At 40.5% G+C, this 16,014-nt stretch overlaps 1 protein-coding gene across 1 annotated transcript in view; it reads left to right on the forward strand.

Annotated features, from left to right (window-relative positions):
• Nucleotides 1-16,014, forward strand: part of LOC117822080 (voltage-dependent L-type calcium channel subunit alpha-1D-like) — a 30,973-nt gene that overhangs the window by 12,617 nt on the left and 2,342 nt on the right. Inside the window, exons 17-45 of the mRNA XM_034696708.1 lie at nucleotides 1,667-1,739; nucleotides 1,889-1,952; nucleotides 2,037-2,094; nucleotides 2,175-2,271; nucleotides 2,410-2,539; nucleotides 2,638-2,697; nucleotides 2,796-2,902; nucleotides 3,241-3,328; nucleotides 3,471-3,578; nucleotides 3,995-4,047; nucleotides 4,149-4,295; nucleotides 4,921-5,122; nucleotides 5,214-5,372; nucleotides 5,460-5,570; nucleotides 5,659-5,742; nucleotides 5,979-5,999; nucleotides 6,125-6,253; nucleotides 6,346-6,411; nucleotides 6,524-6,615; nucleotides 8,895-9,054; nucleotides 9,712-9,839; nucleotides 9,947-10,043; nucleotides 10,138-10,240; nucleotides 10,352-10,453; nucleotides 12,663-12,787; nucleotides 13,128-13,468; nucleotides 13,578-13,766; nucleotides 14,678-15,072; nucleotides 15,887-15,999. Coding sequence (XP_034552599.1) covers nucleotides 1,667-1,739; nucleotides 1,889-1,952; nucleotides 2,037-2,094; nucleotides 2,175-2,271; nucleotides 2,410-2,539; nucleotides 2,638-2,697; nucleotides 2,796-2,902; nucleotides 3,241-3,328; nucleotides 3,471-3,578; nucleotides 3,995-4,047; nucleotides 4,149-4,295; nucleotides 4,921-5,122; nucleotides 5,214-5,372; nucleotides 5,460-5,570; nucleotides 5,659-5,742; nucleotides 5,979-5,999; nucleotides 6,125-6,253; nucleotides 6,346-6,411; nucleotides 6,524-6,615; nucleotides 8,895-9,054; nucleotides 9,712-9,839; nucleotides 9,947-10,043; nucleotides 10,138-10,240; nucleotides 10,352-10,453; nucleotides 12,663-12,787; nucleotides 13,128-13,468; nucleotides 13,578-13,766; nucleotides 14,678-15,072; nucleotides 15,887-15,999 — 3,602 coding nt within the window. The remainder of the gene's footprint in view (nucleotides 1-1,666; nucleotides 1,740-1,888; nucleotides 1,953-2,036; nucleotides 2,095-2,174; nucleotides 2,272-2,409; nucleotides 2,540-2,637; nucleotides 2,698-2,795; nucleotides 2,903-3,240; nucleotides 3,329-3,470; nucleotides 3,579-3,994; nucleotides 4,048-4,148; nucleotides 4,296-4,920; nucleotides 5,123-5,213; nucleotides 5,373-5,459; nucleotides 5,571-5,658; nucleotides 5,743-5,978; nucleotides 6,000-6,124; nucleotides 6,254-6,345; nucleotides 6,412-6,523; nucleotides 6,616-8,894; nucleotides 9,055-9,711; nucleotides 9,840-9,946; nucleotides 10,044-10,137; nucleotides 10,241-10,351; nucleotides 10,454-12,662; nucleotides 12,788-13,127; nucleotides 13,469-13,577; nucleotides 13,767-14,677; nucleotides 15,073-15,886; nucleotides 16,000-16,014) is intronic.

The following is a 16,014-nucleotide window of genomic DNA, read 5'->3' on the forward strand; positions in this document are numbered from 1 at the left end:
CACTGACTCAAGGTCACTGACTCAAGGTCACTGACTCAAGGTCAGGGATGCTTGGGACAGAGTTTAGGAGTTATCAGATCCAATTGTACCATACTGCATCAAACGATAATGTATCACAAATCATCATCATATCATATAGTTTTGTATCATGCTGTACCGTATAGTATTGTATTGTATTACATTGTTTTGTTTGTTTTGTTTTGTTTCGTATCGTATTGTACTATCTTGTATCGTATCGTATCATATCCTATTATATTGTAACGTATCGTATTGTATCGTATCGTCCCTATCGTATCTTATCGTGTCTTATCGTATCTTATCGTATCATATCCTATTGTATTGTAACGTATCGTATCGTGTCTTATCGTGTCTTATCATATCTTATCGTATCGTATTGTATCTTATGGTATCGCATTGTATCGTATCTTATCTTATCGTATCATTTCCTATTGTATTGTATTGTATCGTATCTTATCGTATCTTATCGTGTCGTATTGTATCTTATCTTATCGTATTGTATTGTATCTTATCTTATCGTATTGTATTGTATCTTATGGTATCATATTGTATCGTATCGTATCTTATCGTATCGTATTGTATCTTATGGTATCGTATTGTATCGTATCTTATCTTATCGTATTGTATTGTATCTTATGGTATCGTATTGTATCGTATCTTATCTTATCGTATTGTATTGTATCGTATCATTTCCTATTGTTTTGCATCGTATTGTATCCTATCTTATCGTATCGTATGGTCCCTATCGTATCTTATCGTGTCTTACCGTATCTTATCGTATCATATCCTATTGTATTGTAACGTATCGTATCGTGTCTTATCGTATCTTATCGTATCGTATTGTATCTTATGGTATCGCTTTGTATCATATCTTATCGTATCGTATCATATCTTATCGTATCGTATCATTTCCTATTGTATTGTATTGTATCGTATTGTATCGTATCTTATTGTGTCGTATCATGTCTTATCGTATCGTATCTTATCTTATCGTATCATATCGTATCATTTCCTATTGTATTGTATCGTATTGTATCGTATCTTATCGTATCTTATCGTATCGTATCGTATCGTATCGTCCCTTTCGTATCCTATCATATTGTATCGTATTGAAACGTATCGTATTGTGTCGTTCTGTGTCGTATTGTACTTTCTTGTATCGTATCGTATCGTACTGTATTGTATCGTGTTGTACCGTTTCGTATTGTGTCACATTGTTCTTTATTTTATCATACCTTATTGTATATCATATTGATTTGTATCGTGTCTTTTGGTATTGTTTCGTATTGTATTTCATTGCATTATATCCCATCCCATTGCATCACATCGTATTCCATTGGATCCTAGTGTACAATATCCCATCAAACCGTATTGTATCCCATGGCATTGTGACTGATCGTATTGCATCTCATAGTATCGTATTGTAATCAATAAGATCCAATTCTATCACATTGTGCCTCATCATATTTTATCGTGTTGCACCATCTGATCCAGTTGTATTTTATTTTGTAACAACTTGAATTGTATGATATGGTGTCGTATGGTATGATATGGTATCATACTATCTTCTGGGAGGGTCAGCTGAATATACTCTGCTCCTTTCATTGACTGGAATCACAAACAAATTAGTCCTTCACTTTATGGTCAGACATCCTGCTCAATGTCTTCTTGGCTATCGCTGTCGACAACTTGGCAGGAGGCGGCGGGAAGACGAAAGTCGAGTAAGCTTGATGGTTTTGTTATATCAATCATGTTTCTGACATTAATTACTGGGTTGTGTTTTTATTTCCTGCTGAACACATACAGATCGGTGGACTCAGCACACCGAAACAGAATCCCAAAGTTAAAGTTTTCCCATGTGTTGTTTCAGGGAGAAAAAGGATGAAGAAGAAGAGTGGGATGAGGATGACGAGAAGGAGGATGAAGATGCAGGGGTAAGGAAACCTTTTTGTTTTATTCACCACATTGAAAGCAGCTGAAGAGATTTATACAGCAGCTAATCTGTGTTCTGTTTGTAGAACGAGGAGGATGACTGGCAGGAGAACGAGGAGCTGAGGGCCATCGAGGGGCTGGAGGGTGAGTCTGATGGAGAAACAGCAGGCTGTGATTTAGATGTGAGCTGTTTCTCATTCTTTACTTTCATCCTCTTTGTTTAGGAGTTGCTCCTTTAAAGCCGGAGTTCTCAGGGCCAAAAGAGAAGATCGTCCCAATCCCTGACGGAAGCTCCTTCTTCATACTTGGAAAGAAAAACTGGTAATCTGAGCCCACACGCATCAAATCACCCTCATTGTTCTCCGCTCTTATATTTAGATTTGAAAACGTTGCGTTGCAGGCTCTACCCAGACACTGCTAAAACAATGCACTTTCTTTGTCATTTCTTCTCATTCTCAGTTTGCGTGTTGCCTGCCATAACCTCATCCATCATCCCTACTTCACCAACTTCATCCTCATCTTCATCATCCTCAGTAGTATTTCTCTGGCTGCTGAGGATCCCATCAAATCCCACTCATTCAGGAACATTGTAAGGCTGGACACATCAGACAGACTCCATGTCCATCTCACCAACATTTCATTTCTAATGAAACAAGATGACTGATCTGATATTTGTCTCATCCTCAGGTGCTCGGTTATGCCGATTATGTTTTCACTTCAGTGTTCACAGTGGAGATCGTACTGAAGGTAATGACAGCAGTGGTCAATACTGGCAGAATTACAATAACGACTCAAACAGTAGATGTGTAGTTTCTTACTTTCTTTCTTATTCCTCTCTCCTCTAGATGACAGTCTATGGAGCGTTTCTGCACTCGGGCTCCTTCTGCAGAAATGCTTTCAACCTTCTGGACCTGCTGGTCGTCGGCGTGTCGCTCACATCTTTCTTTTTACAGTGAGTACAAACCTGTCCAACCCAAAGTGTCTTCTGACTGAAAAATCAATAAGAGTGAGTGTTTTGTAGATGTAATGTGTAGAAGAGGGGAACAAGTTCTTCTCATGTCATCCTTATACTTAGTATTGTGTCTAAGTGTCATGGTAATGGTTTGTTTTTCATTGATTTGTTATATTTGAACTCTTTTATGGTTTTCACTGTAACTAATATACAACAGTTTTCATGTTAACTGACCTGTAGTTTCAAAGTTTCTTCATGCTTTATTTTTAGATGAATCCAAACTATTTCTCCTCCTGTACTTCCTATCCTCTAAATCTTTTCTGCGTTGTTTCTCTCAGTTCGAGTGCGATCTCTGTGGTCAAGATTCTCAGAGTGCTTCGAGTCCTCAGGCCTCTTCGAGCCATCAACAGAGCCAAGGGACTGAAGGTAAAAAGTCCAAATTGAGTTTCCTCCTCAGAGTTTTGGTTTTACTTTGCACAGGAGTTGCTGTTTTCAGATATTGTTCATTGAAAGTATAGCTTTCTGCAGATTAAAGCTAATACATCTTTTGTTTTTCATCCATCCACAGAACGTCGTGCAGTGTGTGTTTGTCGCAATCCGTACCATCGGTAACATCTTGATTGTCACGACGCTCCTTCAGTTCATGTTTGCCTGTATCGGAGTGCAGCTCTTTAAGGTACATGTTCATGCTGTCATTCATTTTGATTTCCACTTTCAGTGTTCACTTAATCAGGTGCTCATATAAGTCTGATGCAATAGAACTGCTTTGCCACCATGACTTTGATGCAATGTTCAGTTTTTGTACCGTTTGTGCATTGTGGGTGGTGTTGTTGTTACTACATTAAAGTTGGTTGTAATATTCTGTCCTAATTGTATATGCAATTTGTCTTGGTATATAAAAGTCTAACCTTCTTGAATTATGACCTCACTAATAAAAATGAGCTTTGCAAAGAAAGCTATTAAAGCAGGGCTGTTGGATTGGACTGCTTTAATAGCACCAAGAAGTGTATTTGTCTCTTACGTCATTTAAAAGAAAGAGGAGTGACCAGTGAGAGTTGTAATGGTGTAACCTTCCTGTGTTTGATGTTACAGGGCAGATTCTACAGCTGCACTGATGAAGCCAAACACACTCCCGATGAGTGCAAGTCAGTTTCCTTCATTTCTCTGCACAATGTCACAACACGTGTCCGATTTTAATCATGTAGTCACTGTGATAAAATGCCTTCATGTGTTTTATTTATTTCAGAGGAACATTTGTGGTCTACAAAGACGGCGACATGAACCACCCCATGGTGAAAGAGAGGGTTTGGGAAAACAGTGATTTCAACTTTGACAATGTGCTGATGGGCATGCTGGCTTTGTTCACTGTGTCCACATTTGAAGGATGGCCACAGTGAGTAGACACTTTGTTTTTATGATGTTTTACTGCAGTCAATATGGCTGCATTGGTGTATGGTGACATGTCAGTCATCCTCCTTAAATCCTTTAAGACGAATGAGACATGGGTGACTGGTGCATCTGTTGCAAGTAATTCAAGCAACAGATTGAAACATGGGTGGTGCTTTAGGGCGTGCATATTTGGTCTTAAGATTTTTGGAAATATTGGAAATAGTACTAAGATCAATAAGCTTTATTGGGTTTTTAGCCACACAGGTAATACTTGCAGAAAGGAGCAATTTATTTATTTCTTTTATTGTATTTGTTTAGTTTTTTATTTATTTACTTTATTTTATTTATGAATTTATTTTTGTTAAATTTCATCTTAGTTTTTATTTGTATTTATTTATTTACTTTATTTTATTTATTAATTTGTTTGTATTTTATTTCATTTTATTTCATTTTATTTCATTTTATTTTTTATTATTTATTTATTTATTTATTTATTTATTTATTTACGTACTTATTTATTGGATTTGCTACAAATACAAAAAAACAAGAGTATAAATATTTTAAAATATATATATATAATTTTATTTCTGACACCTTGCTGCGTTCTCATTGTATCTTTTCCTGTAAAGGCTCCTTTACCGAGCTGTGGATGCTAACGCCATTAACCGAGGGCCCATCTACAACTACCGAGTGGAAATCTCCATCTTCTTCATCATCTACATCATCATCATCGCCTTCTTCATGATGAACATCTTCGTGGGTTTTGTCATCATCACATTTCGAGAGCAAGGAGAGGCTGAATTCAAAAACTGTGAACTCAACAAAAATCAGGTAAGTTATTCTCCCCTAACTAAAATGTACATTCAAACCAAAAGACTCTGATAAATGTGTTTTATTGAGTCTATTTTCCTCCTCTCTCCAGCGTCAGTGTGTTTACTATGCTCTGAAAGCTCAGCCGATAAAGATCTACATCCCCAAAAACCCGTCTCAGCTCAAGTTCTGGAAAATCATCAACTCCAGTCAGTTTGAATACGTCATGTTTGTGCTGATCCTGGGAAACACCCTCACTCTGGCTATTCAGGTACCATTTCACCTGTTAGTGTTTTACAAAACACAGACGTGCCATCCTGTACCAGTGCTGTGACGTGTGTCTTTACTCCTCCTTCAGCATTACGAGCAGTCCAAACTCTTCACCTCCGTCATGGACATCCTCAACATGATCTTCACTGTGGTTTTCACCATAGAGATGATCATCAAGTTACTGGCTCTGCGGGCTCATGTGAGGATTCATCTCTGATGATTACACTCACAGCAATGTGAGAAGTGTCTGTCTCTGACTCTCACTGTGCTTACCCTCTCCTTTACAGCACTACTTCATCGATCCCTGGAACTCATTTGATGCTTTGATTGTTGTGGGGAGCGTGTTGGATATCGCAGTCTCTGAATTAAGTGTAAGTTTGTTTACACTTTAGCTGTCCAGGAAAAGAGAGGAGGAATGTTTACAGCACAGACACATTTGAGAACCACAGTGCTTCCTCTACAGATGACTTATTTTTTAACATGCACATGGGATAGTCCTGTTTGATCCTGATTTCTTGGCTCCACAAATGTAAGATGTCTCTGATCCTGGCGGCTTCTCTTTCTTTCTCCTCTCACATGCTGTTTATCACCTGAAATATTAATCCAGGGAGGAGGTGGCCATGGAGAGGTGAGAGCTAAACACAACCACTACACCAGCACACACAACTTAGGTTCATACTTCTAAACCCACAGTCACTGTAACACATAATTTATCTATTTATATTTTTTCTCCACATGTTGTTTTTGCTGTAGGGTAAAGGAGAGAGTGGAAAAGTTTCCATCACGTTCTTCCGTTTGTTCCGTGTGCTGCGTTTGGTTAAACTGCTCAGCAAAGGAGAAGGAATCCGAACCCTACTCTGGACTTTTGTCAAGTCTCTCCAGGTCAGTGTGCTGCACAGAGAATATTTGTAGTATTCAAATGGCTCCACTATGTTTTTTATAATGCTTATGATTTCTTGTTTTTCACTGCTCAGGCCCTGCCGTACGTCGGTCTGCTCATTGCAATGATCTTTTTCATCTACGCTGTGATCGGCATGCAGGTGAGTCTCTCTTTTCACTCAAGATTCATTCACAAAACTGTTTCACTCACACAACACAAGTCTGTATTTATATCATCAACTCTTTGGTTTGTTTCTTCTCTTCTTCTCTCAGACGTTTGGAAAAGTGGCCATAGATGAAGACACACATATTAACAGAAACTGTAACTTCCAGACTTTCTTCATGGCTGTTCTGGTGCTCTTCAGGTGAGACATTCAAGCATTAGGGACACAGATCCTACGTGTATTATCTCCAATTAGGATCAAGTACACTAACACTAATCTGTGACTTTTTTTGCCAAGTTCTGCACCAGTGCAGTCAGCCTCATGAAGAAACATGGTCTTAAGTGTCTTTTTTGTTTTTACTCTTAAGAGAAATAATAAGATACTGCAGCTTCCAGTTGCATCCAAATTATAAAATGATCCAAATACCTCTTTACCAGGTCTGCTGATGAATCCATCGTGATCATAAATACTACACAGGCCAGGTGTTATGCTGTGTGCAATTCCACAGATTGGATTAAACATGGACGTAGTCCCAGTGATGTCAGCCATTGGATTCCAAAGAGGCGCCATGAGGTCTAAAGATGGGGGGTTGAGGCCATAACTTTGTCACCTGTTAAACCGCTTTAGCTCATGAGCCTGTCAGACAAATCAGCTGCGATCCAAATTGTGCTGAACTCTTAAGGCTGATTTATACTTCTGTGTCCCCTACGCAGCAGGGGCTGACGCAGACATGAGCACCACATACTTGTGCGTCGGTGTGTCTGTGTCGCACAGCTATTCTCCGCCGAAATGCCTGAGGGCAGTGTGGTCTCTCTGATAGCCGGCCGCCTGCTTCCGGTCCTGCTACGATCTCTGTTTACTTTTCCACAGAGATTCAGAGCGTGTTATGTTAATCTACAGCTGATACATGTTGCTGTTTATCATACAGACATGATTACATGAAGAATAGAGAGGAGGAGATGAAATACACTGCCGACGTGCGGCTGATGTCCGGGATCCCGGAAGTGCTTTAAATGCGGGAAAGACAAAGCCGCCCAGCGGACCAATCACAGAGCTTGCGGTCCGCGTTGGCCCTACGGGGAGTTACATTTTGGAGTGGGTGCACGTCAACTACGTGCGTAGGCCTCGGCGTAGGTACGGGAGCTACGCGGACTCCCGGCGTAGGGTACGCCGTTGATTCAACGCAGAAGTATAAATCAGCCTTTAGCCTTGGTATAGCCCCTAGCAGGGTGTAACATTAAACTTTTTACCTCATCTGCCATTGGCTAGTGACCTACAAAAATATACCGGCCAAAAATATTTTTCACCGGCCAAATAAAAAGCTGTCTGTTCTTCTTCTTGATCGTCTCCTGCCTCTTTGTTTATCCTTTTTGATTGTGGTGGCTTCACGCAGGGAATGTGCTTCTTCAAGCAAAGGAAATGAATAGAACTCCAGTAACTGACGTCATGCTGTTCACGACGTACCAAATCACAACACAAGTACAGCGCGCCGTGAGGGTCAAAATAGCCTGACAGTTGGCAGAAATGGGCGGAAGTATGAAAACAAAACCTCACATGCAATACAAAGTTTTCCATCGGCCACTGGCGGGTGTGTGTTTTTGTTTTACATGCCAAACTAATTTTTTACCCGCCATTGGCATTTAGTATTTGTTAAACCTGGCCCCTAGTATCAAAACAGATAGTTTGTTTAGAATATGTATAACCTCACAGATGTGAGGAATGAAGAGATGAGGAGTTGGGGCACTGGTGGCCTAGCGGTCTAAGCTCCCCACATACAGCTGCTATAGTCTTCGTCGCAGAGGACGCCAGCTCAACATAACTTATAAAAAAGAAATGAGGAGTTAACACAAACACTTTCTTTTTTTGGACCAGGTTGCTAACGCGTTTGATTCTACTGTCAAAATGAGCATTTGAAAACCTGCAGTTCCTCAAGTGTCCACTTGGGGCCGGCTGCAAAAGCCAAAGAATCTCAATTAGGACACATGTTGGGATGCTACTTTTTGCAGTAAATTAAACTTGCTCTTTCATTTATTCGTACAGACTGCACAAGGAGGCGGCATATTTTTTATGACACACCTGCTAAGGCTATATAAAGGTAAAGATTCTCAATAAAAAAGAATCGTAAGGGGCAGGGCTGAGTTGAAGAACGAAGCTTCAGCCAGGAGGTTAAAGCTTGCCTCATTTCCACCTCTCTGCCTGTTTCTGGGTGCATCAAGAGTTCAGTTGAGTCATCATTTTCATTACAGTGGCCACCATAATTGGGCTTCAAAGCTTTTAAAGGTATTTAGAACACAAAAAAATTGTGGAGGTATACAAAAATAAAAAAGGAAATCTGTTTTGTGTTTGCCTTATATTTCTCCTTTCCCCTGTTATTGGGAGAAAAAAAGTAACCCAGTTGTTCTCTTTAAAAAAAAAAAAGGATCTGAATAATCTCAGAGGTGAAGTGTTGGTCTAATGCTTCCTGTCTCTGTGTCCTGTAGGTGTGCTACAGGAGAGCAGTGGCAGGAGATTATGTTGGCAGCTCTGCCCGGCAGACGCTGTGACCCAGAGGCCGACTTTGAGCCTGGAGAGGAGTTCAGCTGTGGGAGCAACCTGTCCTACATTTACTTCATCAGCTTCTTCATGCTCTGTGCCTACCTGGTGAGAGACGCTGAGGAGATTACACATTCCTTCTTGCAGTTTATTGAGCCACTCGTCCTCAGATAATTCTGAACACAAAAAACTCTCCGTCCTTTGATAATACAGCCTCTATTCTCCATAATTAAATGGAGGTATAATTAATTCAGACTTGTGTTTTACAGGCTGTCAGGTCAAGTGGGATCAGAGAGAGATGAAAGCACAGAGGATAGTGTTACAGTAGTTGTGACTAGAAGCAGTTTTAAAAAGCTAACCCTGTCTTCTCTAGTCCCAGTGCTTCAGTGAAATCCCACTTCCAGGGATTTGGAAGTCTGTTAATCCAGACAGAAGAACCAAATCCAAGCACACCTAAATCCTGATTTAAGAAGGTGCCATATATTTTTGGCTACGTTTCAATGACCTCGGTGCTATATTTAGACATGGTAGAGGTTAAATGAAGGTGACTTTATATCTTGAGGAATTAGTTTTAATCTGAAGTATAAAACTAAAAATAGAAGCGCGTGTTCTCTTGAAATGTTGCAGACTTGTGGCAGGGACTGTAAACTTTACCAGAATACAGCACTGCTTGGAAATCGCCATGAATGCTCTTGAATAAAAATGCACTCAAAATTGACACATTGGTCAGGTATATTCTCTGTTTCTCTCCTTCTATCTCTTTAGATCATCAACTTGTTCATCGCCGTCATCATGGACAACTTTGAGTACCTGACGAGAGACTGGACCGTGCTCGGTACTCACCACCTGGACGAGTTCAAGAGGGTTTGGTCTGACTATGATCCAGAGGCCACGTAAGATCATTTCTCTTGAAGCCTCAGAAACTCTCTGCTCAACTCTGTGTTTGTCTGCAGAACTTTTACATCAGTCTGTGAACCCTCTGTTGTGTTTCCTCTTGCAGCGGGCGAATAAAACACATAGATGTTGTCACGATGCTGAGGAGGATTCAGCCGCCTCTGGGTTTTGGAAAACTGTGTCCTCATCGGGTCGCTTGCAAGGTAAGTCAACACAAATGAATCTGTGCACTTGATGGTACAAACATGAACAGGGATGTTAATCTCACTGCTCCTCTTTGTCCTCCTCTCTTCTCAGAGACTGGTTGCTATGAACGTCCCCCTGCACTCTGATGGGACAGTCACTTTTAGCGCTACTCTCTTTGCTCTTGTGCGAACCTCCCTAAAGATCAAGACTGAAGGTTGGACCTCATTCACAGACATTAATACATACTCATTGTATCTCTGTGGAGCTGCTGCCAAGGCTGCCTCAGTCAGTGTATTTAAAGGATTTGTTTTCTTGTCCCCCTAAGGTCCCATCGACCAGCAGAACGAGGAGCTGAAGCTGATCATTAAGAAGCTCTGGAAGCGCACCAAACCCAAGCTCATTGATGAAGTCATTCCTCCCCCTAGAGGTGAGATTTAACATTACTGCCAGCCAGGATAGAAAATAATGTGGAAGGGAAATCAATTTGATTTCACTTCAGTGAATAGATACCTCATAATTAACAATTCTGTGATTGCAAATAATCATTTTTTTAAAAATATGTATTATACCTCAAAACATTTAGAAAAATGTCAACATGTTGCAGTTCCCTTTATTAATTTTTTAATTTTACTCTTATTTTATTATTATTTTGTTTAATTTGTTTTATTTTTATCATATCATATCTTATTCCATTTTTTAATTATTATTGTTAATTTATTTGATCTTATTTCCCCAAAAGGATTATTTAAGAAAAACTAAATAATGATTACATGAGAAAGCGAGGGAGCATTGCCTAGGCAACTAGGATCTCATAGAGTGGAATTCTCCAAGCAAAGCATTAAAATCAAAAGTTAAACCAGTGAATACAAAATGAATACACACTGAAATGACTTTACTGTGACTTTATTGTCAGCAAACATGTTTTTCCAGTTGCTTCCTCAGAAAATATATCCGAGAAGAAAGTTATTTCAGTTTATTATTTTGTGAATGTATGTTCCTGCAACCGACTGGCACCTGAGTACGTAGGTTGGCTGTGCATGGAGATCACTGTTTACCGTTAGTGTTGATTCGTTGGACACAATATTTCATGTTTATACCAATACTTTGGGGCGCTGGTGGCCTTGCGGTCTAAGCGCCCCACATACAGAGGCTACAGTCCTCGTCGCAGGGGTCGCAGGCTCGATTCCCGCCCGGTCGACCATTTCCTGCATGTCTCCCCCCGCTCTCTACTCCCCACATTTCCTGTCTCCCTTCAGCTGTCCTATCAAAAAAAGGAAAAAAAAAGACGAAAAATATAACTTAAAAAAACAACAACAAAAAAACATGTAGAACAAGACTTATCAGCAGTGTACTTCACAGCAAGGCATCCTTGAATGCTGAGCTGTTGTACAAAAGGATATATCATGTTCATAAGTTGAATCCTGACACAACAAAAAAAACTCACTAGGTTGATGAACAAGTAAAAAATCACAATGATTAACAGTCTCAGAGTAAACAAACAGGATTTAGGATTTATTCAAAGAATAAGAAAGATGATAAAGAACTTTAAAATAAAAAACAAAATACAGCAAGAAACTAAATATGAGATGATATAACTATAAATATAACATGGCATAAATCCCACTGGGACTATAGACATGAGAAAGTGTTGGTTGGCTTGAAGAATTGCTCTCAGAGCTTTTTTAAACTGCTGTGTCCTAAAAGACAGGGTCTGAGGAGACAAGAGATACGTGCTGAGTAGTTATGAAATTATTTATTACAGGAAAATATATCCCAGTAGGAGGGAGGAAGAGTAGTTTTTAAGGAGCTGTGTACAAATAGGCCAGTCAGTCTATTAAATGCTGACCTAAGCTCTGTTATAATACCTGATACAAGAATTGAGTAATATAGCATGGTGGCTACTTTAGAGTTAATCAGGTGACGTGTTTTGCCAGTGATACCAACACTCGTAGTCATTTTGGTGCTAATGACTCGTATACAAGGTTTCTGTAATAAGCATTCAACAAGCAGCACTCCAAAGGTGCATTTCGACCAAGAGTTCCGGGGTCTTTTAGCCCCCAGAACTACTTTCCCCAGAACTAAAAGGTTCCTGTGCCCCCATTGTTGTCTGCGTTTTGACCGCGGGCTGAAGTCCCGAGTAGATTGTGCAAATCAGGCCAGTGACGTATGGAGAAAAACATTAAATAATATTTTGAAATCTTAATAAAAAAACAAACAAGGATGCATTCCCAGGAACTCCCTCTGTGTTTCAACAACTGTGTTAAATCCACAAACATTGTTACGTTCAGCTGAAAGTCCCAGGACCATTGAAAAGTAGGGGGCTTTGGGAGATTAACTACCCCTGAACTAAATGTAGACCCTGGTTCCTCCAGTCGAAACGTACGTAGTTCAGAAGTAAAGTCCCTAGTTCCGGGGTAAAGTTCCTGCGGTCGAAAAACGCCTCAAGGTAACGTGTAGAAGGCACATTAGTTATAGGGATGTTATCAATTATGACTTCAGAGACAGAATTTAGAGTACCTCCATTGAAACCGATGTAAATAAAATGTATTTTTAAATGTTAGGTGATAACTGATTAGACTTCTTCCCTTTAGCCCTTCACATTTTAACCACTACATTCTGGTTGTTGTTTTTTTCAGGGGATGAGGTGACTAGCGGGAAGTTTTACGCCAGTTTCCTGCTTCAGGACTACTTCAAAAAGTACCGTAAGAGAAAAGAACGGGAGAGGAAATCCAAAAGGAAGGACAAAGCTGCCTCTCTGCAGGTGACGTAAAACTGTGACTTTTTACTTCCAAACATAGGTCATGACACTGTTAAGTACAATATTTGTCTAGTGTTGGTTTCTTACAAAATACTCGAGTTGCCTTGTTAAAGTAATGGTCTCCTTCTTCATGATTTAAAGACCTGAAACTGTGAATGTGTGTCACTTAAATGATAAATAATGCACATTCATCATACTGTAGTAAGAAGAATAGACATTCAAATGATGAAATTATAGGGAAGACGCATTACAGCAGGACTTAACTTTGTTTTTCGCTTTATGGATATTTGCCTTACACACCTGGAGTTCACTCTGTAAGGTGATTTTATTTCTGTGTTCTCAGCAAGGACTCCGGACACTGCAGGATCTGGCTCCAGAGATGCGTCTGGCGATGGTCTGTGATCTTGAGGAGGAGGAGGGAATGGAAGGAGAGATGACAGGTGATGACATATTCGACAGCGAGGCTGGAACGTCAGCGACCAACACGCCTGCCACCACACCGCTGCCACCGTTAGACTATTTGGTGGAGCAGACAGCTGTGATCGTGGAGGACACGGCAGGCAGCGAGGGCGTGATCACAGAGCAGGTGACGGCCATACAGGAGCACCACAGACCAGGATCAGAACTGGCAGGCATCACTGTTGTCCGAGATCAGCCTGTGAGATCCGAACCCCTGCCCATCAGGTATATATATAGCTCTCATTACTTCTGAGACACACATTTAAAAAAAAACTTTAAAGTCATTTCTGATTCTGTAGTTGTAAGAAGTCATTTTTTTCTCTCTCCTGTTCAGGGTGGAGTCCGTTAGGGTGGAGTCCATCCAGGTGGAGACCATCAGCGAGTCGCCTCCTCCTCCTCCTCCTCCCCCTCCACCTCCTCCTCCTCCAGAGATAACTGTTGATGTTGTAGAGGTTACAAGTGCAGCACCTGAGCAGGTTTACTGCCCTGAAGGAGATGCTTTAAGTCTAGCATCAGTAGACAGGTAAGAAAAACAAGAGAGAGGAGAGGTCCAGTGTGTGGGGAATAAATTAAAAAACAAAGGAATAGTTCAAACACACCCATCAACCTGTTCGCCATGTGTGAAATAAGGAGACTGAAACTGAAGTCTTTCCCTATTAGCCCCTTCAATAAACTAGAAACACAGTTTGATTTTGCGATCTTAAAGTGCTGGTGGGAAGCTGTTTTTACGCTTGAACAATGCCAGGCTACATGTTTCCTGCCTTTCCCTTGTCTTGATGCAAATTCAGGCTAACCTTTTACCTGCTCTTATCTTAGGTAAAAAAAATACATACAACCATATGCTGTATGCAAATTATTGTATGTAGCCACTGTGGCATTACCTGTTAGTTTAGGGACTGTAGTTTTGAAACCTTAAATTGGACATTTTGGCATTTTCCATCTCAGTTTTTGGACCCTGAATTATCTGTGTAGATAGATATTGTTTTATCTTTACCCTGTGAGACAGGTTGCTAATAGGTACCCATGTCCTAAAGCATACCCAGCTTTTATTGCCAATTTAACTCTAATCATGCTGTAAAAAAAGAAGGAAAAAAAGAAAGGCAGTGATTTAGACGATAAACTCTTCAAGATAAAGATTACTGAGGTAATAACAGATAAACTGAAGGGTCATATTCTGCTCTGATTCACACAATATGACTCCTTTTGCATCCAGTTACGTTGAGTTGGTCTGTAGAATAGGTACATGTTAAAGACATGTCTGCATTGGTTTATGTTATTAACCAAGCAGCTACATCAACTTCTAATAATCCTGCAGTCAAGATCTGAGGCTGGTATCTGAATTTCTGTCCACCTCTTTGCAGACAGCAAATCTCTGTATCTCAAAAAAAGGTTTTATTCCTTTAAAATGTTAAACTCTTGGTGTGTATCTTCCAGGTATGAGTATCCAGAAGCCCCCTCTCCTCTACCGACCGAGACAAGCTGCATTGAACAGAGCACCATCAGTGAGATTCCCTACAACGACAGCAGCTATGTCAGTAACGGTTATAACGGCACCAGCATGAATGGAGAAAGTGTCGCTCCCAGCCCCACTCCTTATGCCACTAATGGCTATAACGGGAACGGATACACAGGTTATAATGAAAACAGCAGCGCCATGAGAGCAATGAGCGCAGTGAGTGCAATGAGCTCCATGACCGTCATGAGCGCCAACGGTAATGGAACCACGTACAATGAAAACGGCAGCAGCGTCACCGGGAACGGCATCAATGGGAAGGAGAATGGAGGCGCAGGATTTGTCAGGCGTCGACTCCTCCCAGCCTTACCTAAAGGTGGGAATGTGACTTGTCTTATTCTGTACTTATTTATCCTATGAGGTGAAAAAGGAACACATTTGTCTTTATTATGTCACATGAGAAACTTATGTAAAAGAACCAATAGGAAATCAAGACAAGCATTTTAACTATTATATGATGTTTTATTTCCTGAACAATGATACTAATTTCAGCTGCAGCCTCAGCACACAGTGTGTGTGTTGCTTAAATAGTCTGCAGCTAGATTCACAAAGGGATGTTTCAGAAGAATAGACAGGTAATTTTAACAGGTTTGCATGATGCATTATGGGACAGCAGTCACTGACCTCCCCCTCTAATCTTTAAAGCTTCATTAGCAACCAGAAGAAGTTGAAACTGCTCGTTTTTCATCTTGTGTGGGATGGCTTGTGGTCGTTTCATCACCTACAAAGTTTGACCTCTACAGCAGACTATCAGCTGAAATGACAGGAACCGTAAATAGCAACTTTAGGCCTCAAATTAGCTTTAGCACAAACTCTTTACACACGTAAGGAAAAGGCATGCAAGCTTACTGTTGAACACAATTTAGTCCAGCTGAAACCCCAGCTCCCAGAAATAATATCCCTTCTTCCATGTCCGGGCATTTAGGTATTGATTGCATTGACTGCAGCATAGTGCTTGTAAGATAAACTGCCTAACTTCATATTTCTATAAAAGGAGTTCCCTGAGGAGGGTTGATCTTTGCCCTGAGAGCAACTTGTGGGCTAATCCAGCCATCCTAATGCTAAATCCCTTCACACATGATTGTAGTCATGCATACAGTTTCCTGACACTCCCCTGCTTGTTATTTCAGGTCATGCACCTAGCTTCAACTTCCAGTGTTTGAGGCCACAAAGCAGTGTGGATACCCTCCCAGTCCCCGGTAGCTACCGTGGAAACACATCCCCAACAAGATCCCGATTACAGGTAAACCAGCAACAC

The sequence above is a fragment of the Notolabrus celidotus genome, chromosome 11 (genome assembly GCF_009762535.1).
Source record: "Notolabrus celidotus isolate fNotCel1 chromosome 11, fNotCel1.pri, whole genome shotgun sequence".
In the NCBI taxonomy this organism is placed as follows: Eukaryota; Metazoa; Chordata; class Actinopteri; order Labriformes; family Labridae; genus Notolabrus; species Notolabrus celidotus.